This window comes from Petaurus breviceps, unplaced genomic scaffold, assembly GCF_028583685.1.
Source record: "Petaurus breviceps papuanus isolate PSGF00001 unplaced genomic scaffold, PetGlider_PUasm1.0 551, whole genome shotgun sequence".
Lineage (NCBI taxonomy): Eukaryota > Metazoa > Chordata > Mammalia > Diprotodontia > Petauridae > Petaurus > Petaurus breviceps.
Genome location: NW_027186372.1, coordinates 36,338,882 through 36,353,256, shown reverse-complemented (window position 1 = coordinate 36,353,256; position 14,375 = coordinate 36,338,882). Strand labels below are relative to the sequence as shown.

Here is a 14,375-nt window from a genome sequence, read left to right as displayed (position 1 = left end):
AGAGAGAGAGAGAGAGAGAGAGAGAGAGAGAGAGAACTAAGAAATGGTCCCATTCCCCAGAGCACCTAGAAAGATAATTTTACACAAGTGAAAGAATGAGCCTAATTTTATAGAATTTCAGAACCCACAAAATTACAGCTTCCAAATACAAGGTGATGAAATAAATCCTTTTTGTCATAGTTGAGACAAGTGAATGTACATTAATTCAACCCATTTCTGTCCTAGACTAGTGCTTAAATAATAATAAAAAGGAATAAAGAGTTCTGGTAAGCCCATTTGCTCATGTTTGCTACATTTCAAACTGCCATTTTCAGGAGTGACATGTGTCTCTAAGGTTTTCATAATTTTAAGGTCTGGGTCTGGTTTCCATGGTGAGAAGGTTGAAAAGAGACAGTCTTTTCTTTTTTTTCTTGTTGCTTAGTTTAAATGCAACATCTGTCTAACTTATTTTTGCAAAAAAAAAAAAAGTAGTGTTTCTTGTCTTTTTTCTACAGGATTGAAGCTAGAGAAGGAATCTTAGATAATACTTCAGTGAAAACATAATCCCAGTGCCACACCCATATTTCTGGAACAAAAGTACACTCTTTGGACTCCCTGTTTTTGCCTGTTATTTATGCTAGTGTGGTGGAGCAGACAGAGGACTGATCTCTAAGTTAGTTAACCAGAATTCAAATCTCTCCTCTAACACTGGGCAAATTATTCAACCTCTTAGTGGCTGAGGTTAATAAAGAACAATGACTGATCTACATTGGTAGAGGGGAGTTTTCCTCCTGTTAGATCCCTAATCAATGGAATCACCAATGAGAAGGGGGGAAAATGGTTAGGTAGGCCAAGCTACCAGGTACTTTTCTTCCAAGAGAAATTCCTCATTAGTGTAACACCAATGCAATATTCACAACACCCACAGGGTCTATGAATATTCTGGTATAGTTGTGAATCACAAAATGTAACAGGCTCTCCACATGGAGGACAGAACCAAAGCCTGTATTCAAATACCAGAAAACCAAGTCCCAGAACCAGAAAGTCAAAGTCACTACAGTAGCCAAGAAGTTGGTGCACATAATTAATGACGTGAACACCCACATTCCCAAGCCTTCACAACAAAACAGGCTCCCTCAGGCAAAGATCTTCCTTTCCTCACTCACTCCCTCAAGCAAGGATCCTCCTGTCCTCACTTATGGTAGCTGCTCAGCCTCCATGCTGCTCACTCCCAGCAGTTCTCATTCCTGGCAGTTCTCAGCAGAAGTTCTGTCTGGCTTTCAGAAGAAGTTCTGCCACAAGTTCTGTTCTCCAAATCTCTCTCTCCCTCCAGCTGGGCTTCTCCTTATATATGGTATTAGCTCCTCCCTGCCCCACCTCTTCCCTTCCTGTTAGGTCAGCAAGTCCATCCCACTGTAGGTCTTAATACTTAACACAGTCATGAACTTGAAACTAAGTGGCATGGAAGATGTTCAAATCCCATTACCATCACAATTAGCCCCATTTTCCCCATCTTGTGCAGAAGTTGCTCCTTGCTTTTGAAACTGGGTAAGGAGTTTTTAAAATCTTGGCCTTGGTGGAAAGCATTGTTGCTTTTTGCTCTGCACTTTTGGATTAGTCCATCATCAATCAAACCCCTTATCATGATTGAAGTAATAGTTATTTAGTAACTGTCTAGAACATTGTCTTCAAAGACCACTTGTAATATGAGGGTTATTAAAGTACCTATCTTGCAGGGTTGCTAGGGGATCAAGTGAAATACTGAACCTAAATGAAGTGCTTTGTTAACTTTAGAAAAGAAAAACCTCTCCAGAAAACAAATTAAGTCTGAATGAACTCAATTATAAGTGCTGAGTGAGGAACGTGTATAAAAATTAGTCACTTCTAGTGAACATTATATATAGTAACAGCAATATTGTTTTATGAATGATTTTTAGTGAATAAGTTATTTTGTCTATTATAAATACCCAAATTAACTATAAAGGACATATGAAGAAGATTGCTATCTGCATCCAGTGAAAGAACTAATCAATAGATGTATAGAGTAATTATGTGTGTGGGTGTGTATATACACATATACATATACCTATTTATATCTAATGGTATCCATCTCTAGGTGAGGTGGGGAAAGGAAAAAAAAGAAACTTTACATGACAATTTTGTAGTATATTTGAAAGCAATGGCAAGTTGTGTATAGTACATTTGCAGTTTCATATACAGTCATCTTTTTATTGTATTATGGTATGGAAGTGCTTGTTTTATTCCATAAATTAAAGATGAATTTAAAAAAGTCAGTCACCTATGAAAATCAGATCCTTATAGTGATCAAGCATGATCAAAACAGCCCCCAAAGGCTCCATCTGCCTAGCACAGAACAAGACATGGAAGAGCACACCCATACCCAGGGCTGATTTCCTGTTCTCAGCTCTCTTCCATCCACCTAGTCCCTTGGAGCTCCAATATCCTCATCTCTAGAATGGAGACAGTGATACTTGACTACCTACCTTACAGCGTTGTTTCAAAGAAAACTACATAAATGTGAGACATTTTTCCTCTTATTTCTCCACTGAAGTCCCCTGGTGCTTCAGCAAAGTGGCATGGGTTCTTAAAGGCTATGACAGTAGAGCACAAGCTAGAAATTTTTCTAGTGTGATCCAGTGATATTAGGGGTTTTTAGTCACTGCAATTCATGAAGAGTCTATCACAATCTGCATTGACAGAAAGCAATAAAATCGGGGACTTAGGAGATAATGGTTATCTGTGTTCCTCTTGGCTGCTCCCACACATTGATGTTGGGGACAATGCCAGCCTATAGCCACAACAAAAGCTTTTTTCATATTCGCAGCAGGGGGAGGGGGGAAGCAGCAAAAGAAATTTGGGCAGGGAGAAATGATGGTATGTCTAAGAACAGAATCTTGCTTATATCTAAGGACATTCTCTTTCTATGAAGGTAAACTTGATTCACACAGCAATATGAATGGATGTATTCATTTATCAGGGACCTGGAAATAATCATTAACCCTACTTTTCTGTATCTTCAAGCCCCTGAGATGTTCAACTCAAGAAGACAAACAGGATATTCCTTTGCTGTTGACTGGTGGTCCCTGGGAGTGACTGCTTATGAGCTGCTGAGAGGCCGGGTATGGACAAATTCTATTCTAATTTGTTTCATGCCACAATATGATGTATTTTATTAGAAAAAAAATGGATCAGCCTGCAATAACTCAGTATATTTTCAAGTTCTGCCTCCTCCATATCCCGTTTTTGGATTGACAGCAAAATATCAGTCCTGGTAGCCCAATGAAGAGCTGGCAAGAATCTGTATAATTTCAGTACAGATCAGTTCCCTGTCACTCAGCATGGGACTCAGAATGTTGGTTAACATTAAATTAAGCAACAGAAATTGAAGGAGTAATTTGAATAATAGAAATCTCCCAAGTGGTGACTGCAGTATTATTCATTAAGTAACTCATGTAAATATATTTGTATGTTTGAAGAAAGTCATTTTGCAATCACAACATGACATACTAGTTGAGAAACTACCCGCTACAGCAGGTGTGAATTATTAATACAACACCCTTCATGCCCTATCATGTTGAATTCTTTACTGGTACTCAATTCTGAAGTTCTGGGTTCAGGGGCAAAATAGAGTTTGCTCCATGAAAACATTTTTAAAATTTTTTGCACTAATGAAAAGTCTTTTCTTTTTTTTACTTTCTTCCTTCCTTCCCTCCCTTCTTTCTTTCTCTTTCTTCCTTCTTTTCTTTCTCTTCCTTCCTTCCTTCCTTCCTTTCTTTTTCTTTCTTTCTTTCCTTCTTTCTTGCTTTCTTATTTTGGAGCCAAAATAAAGTAACTATTGATTTTCCACTAATAATTCATTTCATTCAGAGGAGTGCTTCCAAACATTTTCTAGCACTCCTCTTGATGACCATTGCCAAAGGGTGTATGGAGGAGAAAAAAGTAGAGGGGCTACCAACAAGAAAGAAAGCAGGCAGATGAATGAGAGCACCTCTGGAATTGTGGTCTCCTGGTGATTGGAGCACATCATCTAGGAAACACTGATCAAAAGTTCTTAGTGTAGTTTTGGGCATCTAATTTTGAGACTTCTGTGCCATCCTAGTAGGAAGAAAGGAAATGGGGAAAGGGGAGTCAGAAGAGTTAAATTCTAGACAGGAAATAGCAGAATTGAGGAGCAGGATTAGACCCCTGGATACCATGGCACATAGCAGAGATAAAAGAATTAAGACTTGGGGAGTCAAGATGGCGGAGTAGAAGCAGGACCTTCGAGGGGCTCCGGCTTCCACCTTCCCCAATCCATGTAAAAAGGGACTCTGAACAAATTTTGGAGCTATAGAACCCACAAAATGACACAAAGACTCTAACCTCCCGCTGAGGACAGCCTGGCCAGCCAGCAGGAATTGGCCAGCACAGTGCTCTGGGAGCTGAGCCCAGGCCCGCAAGAGCTGGAGGTTGTAGCTCTCATTTCTCTTCCCAATTTTTCCTCCACTTCTCTTATCTGCTTCTTAAGGTCTTCTATGGCCTGTAACCAGCTCGTATTTTCCTTTGAAGCTTTTGGTGCAGGAGTTCTGACTTCACTGTCTTCCTCCTGTTCCATGCTTTGCTCCTTTATGTCCCCAAAATAGGAGTCTAATGTTGGATTCTTCTATTTGCTTTGCCTTTGCCTGGTCATGTCACCCCTCAGTCACTTGACCCCTGGGCTTTTTGCCACAGTAGGTCTCTGCCACCAGACAGGGGAGCTTCTGTCCCAAATGCTGGGGTTTTCTCAGGTGCCAGAAGTATTAGTTTGGTGCCCTCTCTGAAGCCTCCACATGCTCTGGCAAGCTGGTCACACACCCCAGGAGTATTGTGGAAACACAATCAGGATAACACAAGACCTAGCTGCTTCTACACTTAAGGTGTAGAAGGGCTTGGAATATGATATTCCAGAGGTCAAAGGAGCTATGACTAAACCAAAAACCACCTACCCAGCAAAAGTGAGTATAATGCTACAGGTAAAAATATGGTCATTCAATGAAATAGAGGACTTTCAAGCATTCTTGATGAGAAAACCTGAGCTGAACAGAAAATTTGACTTCCAAATACAAGAAGCAAGAGAAGCATGAGAAGGCAAATAGGAAAAAGAAATCATAAGGAACTTATTAAAGTTGAACTATTTATATTCCTACATGGAAAAATGATAATTGTAACTCATAAGACTTTTCTCAGTATGAGGATGGCTGAAAGGAATATATATGTCTATATATAGACATATATATGTATGTATAGGAGGATGTATGTATATATAAATATATTTTAGTGTGGCATTTGTATGTTCATGTATACATAGACAGAGGGCACAGGATGAGTTGAATATGGAGGGATGATATTTAAAAAATAAAATTAAGAGGTGAGAGAAGAATTTATTGGGAGAAGAAAGGGAACAATAGATTAGGGTAAATTATCTCATATAAAAGAGGCAAGAGAAAACTGTTACAATGGAGGGGAAGAACAGGAAGGTGAAAGAGAATGGGACAACCATACTCTCATTGAGTTTGGCCTAAGGAGGGAATGACATACACACTCAATTGGGTATCTTACCCTACAGGAAAATAATGGGGGGAGGGAATGAGAGGGGGTAGGATAGAAGGGTGGGAAGATTGGGGGAGAGGGTAGTTAGAAGCAAACATGTTTGAAAAGGGATAGGATCAAAGGAGAAAATAGAATAAGTGGGGGGCAGGATAGGATGGTGGGAAATAAAGTTTGTTTTTCACAATATAACTACTATGGAAATAATTTGGGTAAATACACATGTACAATCTATATTGAATTGCTTATCTTCCCAGTGGGGGGTGGGTGAGGAGGGAAGAAAGGAAAAAAAATCTGGAACTCAAAATTCCCAGCACTTAGCATAGTACCTCACACACAATAGGTACTTAATAAATGCTTGCTGACTTGACCTGATTGCCACACTTGGTATCTAGCCCCAGACCTCCCTTTGCATGGTGATTCTGTGGAATCTACCATGGTCACCGTGGGCAATTGAGTGCTGATTGTTATTGGACTTGGGACACTACACTGGTGAAAATAAATTTGAATCATTTTAATAAATAGAAAAAAGAAGAGAGTGTAGCTTAACCTTCCCAATTAAAGGACAGCTAAACATTTAAGTGGGTTCATTTCATATTATAAATATCTCTCTGGGAGTGTAACAATTTTTTTTGGTACTAATTCCTAGGTTTTGGATTTTTTGTCCTCTCTGCCTTAACTTCAGTAGAACCAGCCCTTAGAGTAATATGTTCCATTTGGTGGCCCAGAACTGGAAGTTAAGATTCTGGGAACAACTTAATGACAATATCCTGACTTCTCCCCACCAGGTGGAGAATATCTCAGTGGCTAAATCCATGACCTATGTCTGTCAGCTCCTCAGAATTTACAAGTAGAGTTATACTCTTTGAGGAGTCTTTCAATATTACTTGTTAAGTTTATGTGAACTCAATAAACAATTATTTATTAGGTTTCTATTATGAGGCCTACATTAAGAACCACACACTCAGAAAACATTAATGCAAGCCAGAAAACAGTTTAAAATGTGGTTGCATTGAACAGTTTGCTGGAGTCCCATGCAATAATATAAAAAATAAATCTAGTAATTATTAAAACAACTTTGAACAAATTTTACAAAATTATTATAAACACATTTTTATATTAAAGACCCCCCAATACATCTTTCAACATTTTTGAGATGTACTCAGTTCTAATATTTGCTGATTGATTATACATACTAATAGAAGAGATAAAAAGTAAAGCTAATGCAGAACAGATAATCCCAAATTACATATATTTGGTATTAATTTCATACAGACATGCATAGTACACTTGATGTCTAGCACTAAACCCCTCTGTATCACCTCATTGTAAGGAATTATGCCTTATCTGGGCCTTGAAAAAAAGATGCTCTAGTTCAAAGGTTCTTAACCTGGGGTCAATGAACTCATTTTAAAAGATATTTTTACAAATATATTTAGATATAATTGGTACTCTTTGTAATTCTATGTATTCTATTTTGCTTATTTTTTTAAACTTAATTCTGAGAAGGGGTCCATAGGCTTCATCATACTGCCAAAGGGGTATATCCCACAAAAAATATGGTTAAGAATTCCTTCTGGATGTCACTTAGAGTAATTAAAAATTACTATGATGGATATTTTAATGGAGAAAAGAAATTACTTCAGTCATCAAAATCAATAGAATGAAATAAGGGAAACAAATTATATTACTAGGGGTTTTTTAGATAAATTCTAGAAAACAATGGAGACATGATAGTTGCCTTCAAATAGCTGAAGGATTGTTGTCTGGAAGAAGGCTTACATATCCTCTACTCACCCTAGTATAGAACTAGGACCATTAGGGTTGACATGAGAAAGAAGCCAGTTACAGGGAGGTACATTTCAGCTCCAGCTTAAGACAGAACTCTAATAATGAGAATCGTCTAAAAATGGAATGATGTGTCCTGTGAAGTACTGAGTTCCCAGGACAAATGGGCACCTGTCAGGAATGCCTTTAGAAAGGCTTTCTTCCTGCATGGGAGTAAAGAAGGAGATTGGACTTGGTATAGTCACCTCTGAGCTCTCTTCCAAATCTAGGATTTTGCAGTTCTATGAGTCACAAACTAAGGCATAAAATGGTATTTTGAAAAGTATGTTCAAACAAGAAAGAACAAAGTATCAACCATTTATGCACAATTATCAACACTGCCCAGTCTTACAGAGAAAGTGTTAATAATTCCTTCGATATTTACAAGTTATTATTTAGAGAGAAACAGCTTTCAAAGAGGGAATGAACTTGAAAATGTTCCTTTCAGTCCTGAGCTTAATCATGGCTGTTGACCAATGTGAACCCTTAATAGTTAAACTTTGCCTTGTCTAGACTCAATGTCACTGCTCCCCTCTCTCCAAAGTAGCCCTACCATAGCCATCAATTTCTCATAAATTGGCTCATTTCCAACCACATTCCTCTTCCATTTTGTGCTCTTCAAATTTCTTTGTTTATGAACACGACATAGGACACCAGCCAAGTAAATTGCTCCCAGTTTAACACCTAAAAATTGCTACCACCTGACACTTGAAACTATGGGAAGGGAGAGTAGCCAATAGGAGTGAGTGGTCAGCAATGCCAAAAACTAACGAGCCATCAAAGAGGAGGACTTAAATAAGACTATTGGAAGTAGCAGTTAGGTCAGCATAAATGGTCTTAAAAAGAACACTTTCAAGAGAGGGTTGGAGAGGAAGCCCAATTGCAAGTGATTGAGAAGATAATGAATAGTGAAGAGATGAAGGTAGTGGCCATAATCAACTTTAATTTTTAAAATTCGTTTTTACATCTCTGATTTCTAAATGTCTTTCCTTCCTTCCTTCTTCAAAGGAGCCATCTCTTAGGGAAAAAAAAATCAAAATAAAGAGGGGGGACAAAGCAGTTCCACAGGAATGAAGTCTTGTAGTAGACCTTACCCATAATTGTGTACCTCTACAAAATCAGTCAGTAAACATTTATTAAACCCCTACTATGTGCCACACACTGTGCTAAATGCAAAGATTACAAAGAAGGTTAAAAGATAATTCCTGATCCCAATGAACTCTAATGGGGGTATCCCTAATTTTTTTCATCTCCTCAATCATTGAATATTTCCATTTTTAATAATCCTTGAGAATTTGTTGGGTGAGAGGTGAAACAGTATTCCTTTCATTTGTGTTCCTCTTGTTATTAAAAATCTGTCTTTTACATAGTTGTTGATCATTTGCATTTCTTCTCCTGAAAACTGTTCTGTCTACAATATCGGGTAATGGTTCCTTGGGCCATTGAAAATGGGAAGGTATGAGATGGTATGGAATGAAGAAAGCAGATCCAAGAGAGAAATATACCCAATGACCACAGTAATGTAAATGATATCAACACTCAAAAGACATTCAGCTATGATCAACAGTAATGAATAACCTCAGCCCTAGAGAGCTGATGAGAAAATACAGCTTCCTCCTCTCAGCAGGGCGGTGGGAACCACAATTGTGGCATGTGGTACATACAAGTGTCAGACTGGTTCCTATGTCAGTTAATTTGTCTCTGTTGCAAGTAAGGGTTCACTGGGGAGGAGGCAGTGTAAGAGGACATTGCAGTGGTGTCAGAACAAAAGACAACAATAAAACATTTTGCAAAAAAGGAAAGAAATGAGGCTCTAAGCTAGGCTAGAGGACCTCTGAGCTTCTCTCCAGCTCTATGATCCTGTGCATGACTGTATAAACATTTCTATCCTATTGAGACTCTATTTTGTTTGTGTGTTTGTTTGGTAAGGGGAAATGGGGGAATTTCAGCCTGTGATTTCATTAGTGTAGAGAATTCCCTGCATGGAAAATCTTTACTTCAATGTACATTACGACATCTCAGTTATAGTCTTAGAGATAGGTCTGTACAGAGCACTTACCCAGGAGGTTGTGCAAGTCATAGGACTGACTCTACATTCCTTGTTCTAGTTATGAAGGCATGGTGCCTCTCATCTGTGGGGGCAGCTCAGCAGATAGAGCACTGGACCCAGGGTCAGGAAGACTTGAGTTCAAATCTGGCCTCAGACCCTGACAAACTGTCTGACCCCAGGCAAGTCACTTAACTTAACTCTATATGTCTTGGTCCACTGGTAAAAGAAATAGCAAGCCACTCGTGTCTTTGCCAAGAACACTCCATGGACAGTATTGGCATGCTTTGTGCCCACATGGTCATAAAGAGTCAGACACATCTGAACAACAGTAACTGCTTGTCTATGTAGTGATGCCTAATTGGCTGACTCGGGGGCCTCGAGTCAGGAAGTTGTTGTTCAGTCATTTCAGTCATGTCTGACTCTTCATGACCCCATTTGGGGTTTTCTACAGGTTTTTTACAGATGAAGAAACTGAAGCAACCAGGGTTAAGTGAATTGTCTGGGATCACACAGCTAGTAAGTGTCTGAGGCTGGATTTGAACTCAGAAGAGGAGTCTTCCTGACTCCAGGCCCAGCACTCTATCCACTGTGTCACCTAGCTTCCCAGAGTCAGAAAAACCTGTATGCAGATCCTTGCCTCAGACACTTGCTGTCTCTGTGTCCCTATGCAAATCACTTACCCTCTATTTGCCTCAGTTTCCTCATCTGTAAAAGGGGGATAATAACAGCCCCTACCTCCGGGAGTTGTTGTGAAGATCAGAGGAGATAATAATGGTAAAGGGCTTAACACAGTATCTAGCACATTGCTGTTTTATTTGTCCATTCTCAAAGAGGACCAATGACATCAGCAAGGTGATATCATAACTTGCAAGTGAATTGGATTTAAGTGAGGCTGGGCTATGCAAAGTCACCAACCTCACATCTACATCCAGTGGGAAGAGACAGATCAGGATGACTGGAGATGGCCCCAGATGCCATGGGGGACCTTGGCCTTTTTAAGCTAAGGTCTTTCCCAGGTCTCAGTTTGACTGAAGCAATGCCCATTCAGTGATTAAGCCTAGGTAAGAAATGAGGCAAGAATATCCTCTTTTACCTAGTCAAAAAATAAAATCAATCTAGGAGGGAAAGACGCCCAAGGGTTTCTGGCCAAAACAGAAACAATTGCTATTTATACTCATTCTGAGCTATCAAAACCCAAACAATAACCAAGTGAAGCTTGGGCTGGGACCTGTTGGCCCATCAGGGAGAACCAGAGTGATTTGGGCTTAAAGTGTGGTCCTTAAAAGAAGAAATCTAGCTCATAACCCCCAGATACCTTGTGAGGTTTTAATAATCAAAGCTGATATTCCTTTGGGAAGAACACCTGCAGGTAAGGGTATGATTCCCTATGTGGACAGAGAGAGAGGAGGGGGGGAAGGGAGGAAGGAAGATCTGACACATAATATTTATTGTTCTCTCATCTTGGTCATGTCTGACTCTTCATGATCTCATTGGGATTCTCTTGGCAAAAATACTGGAGGGGTTTGCCATTTCCTTCTCTAACTCATTTTACAGATGAGGAAACTGAGGCAAAAGAGTTTAAATGACTTGCCCAGGGTCACACAGCTAATAAGTGTAGGCCAGATTTGAATTCAGGAAAATGAGTCTTCCTGACTCTAAGCCCAGCACTCTATCCCTTGTGCCACCTAGCTGCCCTGGACACATAGCAGGTGCTATATAAATGTTAGCTATTATTCATTTATAAGTCGCTTGTGAAAAAATATATTTAGTTACTATATATTAAATGAAAATTTTTAAATATTAAATAAAATCTTCCACAGACAGAAATAAAACCTAAGCCTCAGTAGCACTTTCAGAGGATCAAAGACCTCAGAGGTCATTTGATCCAGACTCATCTTACCAGACAGTTGAAAGGACTTGCCCAAGCTTGCAAGTGCTCGACCTGGGATTCAAACCCAAATCTTCTGTGGTTATAGCAATCCTTTTCTTGTACCGTGCCAACTCTTAAGTGAATGGTATTCTCTGGAATTATCTTTAAATGGACAACTGTGGACCTTGTGAAAATTCATTTATTTTTTCAGAGCTAAATAAAGTGAGTCCTCTTCTCCCTCAATCCCTCAAAAAAAAAAAAATAAGACTACAGTTGGAGACTGGAAAACTCTTTAACTGTAAATTTTCACACAGACAGTGGTCTCACCCAAAGAAATATTCTTCCCTAGGACATCTATCCAGTCAGGGAACCCACGACAGTAGAAAAAAAAATTTATTTCTTATGCTAGCTTTCTGGTTTTATCACCATTTGTAGCATTATGGATTTGAACTGGAAAGGGATTTTAGACTACATATCATCTTGACCAAACTTTCATAGAAGAGGAAACAGAGGCCCAGAAAGGAGCTGACTGACCAACGTCTCAATGGTAGCAGAACCAAGTTTTCTGCTTCCATATTCTCTTTTCACTTTGCCCAAACAGAACGGCACAGGGGAGCCCACCTGAGACCTCCCATACTTGACCTGCTTTATCTTGGCCTCCAGACATATCCAAACACTATTGCAGCTTGGTTCGAAAGACGGCTGGACCACTAGGCTTTGCATGTCCAATCAGTGAATCCTCCTTGCCTGGACTTGCCACCTCTGTTTGGAAAGTGCCAGCTATGCTCTGGCCACAGCCCAGCTAGGTGGTGGCTATTTGTTGGTGGTGGATTGTTTGGGTTTTGTTTGTTTGTTTGTTTTTTTCATTTTTTTCCCAGGTCCCTTTGCTTTGTGAGTTTATTGTTATTTGCTGTTGTGTTTACAACCCACTGTTAATCTATTTAGTTCAGCTGGGCAAGGCCAGGCTCTGCAATGATTTTCAGTGGCTCTATTGAGGATAGCAATGGGGGGGAGGAGAAGTATTGAGAAACCACATAATAACATCTTTAGTTCCTAAATGCCTGACCTGGGAAAATTTCCAAGGGAAGTGTTTTTCTGCCTTCCTCCCTCCTTTCCCTCCCCCAGCCAAAAAGAAATAATTTCCTTGTTATATTTTTGCAGAGGCCATATCAAATTCGCTCTGGTGCATCTACTCATGACATTGCTCACATGTTTAAGACAGCAGTTGTGACCTACCCAGCTTCGTGGTCAGTGGGAATGGTGACACTGCTGAAAAAGGTAAGAGAAGGGACAGCATGGTCCCCATGACTGTGGGGGTATTATGAATAATTGCCTGTGTTAATGTAGCAATATATACTTTTAGGCCACTGGACTTGGAGTCAGGAAGTTCTGGGTTCAAATCCTGCCTCAGCTACTGTAGCAGCAAGCACCCCAGCATCCCCAGGGTGTCTGCCACCACAGGTTCTTGGATCTGCTTTGATAAAGGAAAGCAATTCAAATTGGGTTAACAAGCTTACTTTAATCAGTCAGATATGTATCGTTCACCTAGTTCAGGGGAAAAAGGTCAGCACCCCAAACTTCAAAGTATACAGACAGAATCATCAAGACAGAAACAGATCAAGTAGACAGATTTCCAAACAGTCCAACCATTACATCCATACCAAACAACATCTGGGTTTCAAAGCCAGGGGGCTCTGGACAACGGCTTTCCAGAGTTTCATATGATCAAATCACAGAACACTTCTCAAAGTGAGCTCCAAAACAAAGCTACACATCAGGGCTTATATAGCCTTCTCCTGGCTCAGAGAATGTAACAACCTTTTGGACCCACTGGCCAATCAAAAAGTATCAACTGAAAAACAAGCCTCCCACCCCAGGCTCCAGGTGCACTTTAGCCTAGGGGCAGGGAAGATCTTTAAATTTGCATTTCCATTACAGCTACTTACTAGCTATGTGCCCTTGGATAAATCACTTGACCTCTCTACCTCAGTTTCCTCAACTGCAAAATAAGGACATCGAATGACTAATATGGAAATATAGTCTGCATGATTTCACATGTATAATTGATATCATTTTGCTTACCTTCTCAATGGGTGGGGGAGGGACTAGAGGGAGAGAATTCAGAACTCACAAATGTTTTTAAAATGAATGTTAAAATAAATAATATATATTAAAAATAAAGGGGCTGGGCTCTTTAGCCTCTAAGGTCCTTTCTACCTATACTCCTATGATTTTAGGATCTTAAACTTACAAACTTCATCCCATTTGCTCCTCACAATAGCTCTGGTTGTTAAATATTGCAAGTATTACATTTCCCATTTTAAAGAAAGGAAACTGGGGTCCATGAAAAGGAAGTAGCTTGCCAGGTGTCATTTAGTGTCAGAGCCAGGACTCAAACTCACATCCTCAGATTCCATCATCAGAACTATTTCCATGATTCAAAAAATAATAAGCCTTTATACTCGTGTCATTCTTTCACATTTTATAAAGTGATTCCCCATATATTATCTCATTTAATTTACTAGAATAAAACATTCTCCCCTTCCTCAAATTTTCCTAGAGTACTTTGTCTGTATACACCATATTTTATATTGTGCTTTTCTGTGCACCTGTCCTTTATTAAGCAGTTGTTCCAGTCACGTCAAACTCTCCATGACCCCATTTAGGGTTTTTTTTCTTTTTTCTTTTTGGAGGGACAATCTGGTCCAAGGTCACACAGCTAGTAAGTGTTAAGTGCCTGAGGCTGGATTTGAACTTGACTCTAGGGCTGGTGCTCCTCTATTCACTGCGCCACCTAGCTGCCCCCATTTAGGATTTTCTTAGTGAAGATGTTGGAGTGGTTTGCCATTTCTTTCCCCAGCTAGTTTTACAGATGAGGAAACTGAGGCAAACAAGGTTAAGTGACTTGCCCAGGGTAACACAGCTAATAAGTGTCTAAGGTCATATTTGAATTTAGGTCCTCCTGACTCAAAGTCTGGCACTCTATTCACAGTGCCACCTAGGAGCACCTGTTATACAAAGGATCTGAGATCCTATGCTGGAAGAGACGCCATGTAGTTCAGC

The 14,375-nt window shown here is 39.7% G+C and overlaps 1 protein-coding gene across 2 annotated transcripts in view; it reads left to right on the top strand.

The window, feature by feature from the left end:
• Positions 1 to 14,375, top strand: part of STK32A (serine/threonine kinase 32A) — a 155,095-nt gene that overhangs the window by 118,114 nt on the left and 22,606 nt on the right. For both annotated transcript variants that reach the window (XM_069102656.1, XM_069102657.1), the window contains exons 8-9: positions 3,022 to 3,119; positions 12,474 to 12,590. In XM_069102656.1, the coding sequence (XP_068958757.1) occupies positions 3,022 to 3,119; positions 12,474 to 12,590 (215 nt within the window). The remainder of the gene's footprint in view (positions 1 to 3,021; positions 3,120 to 12,473; positions 12,591 to 14,375) is intronic.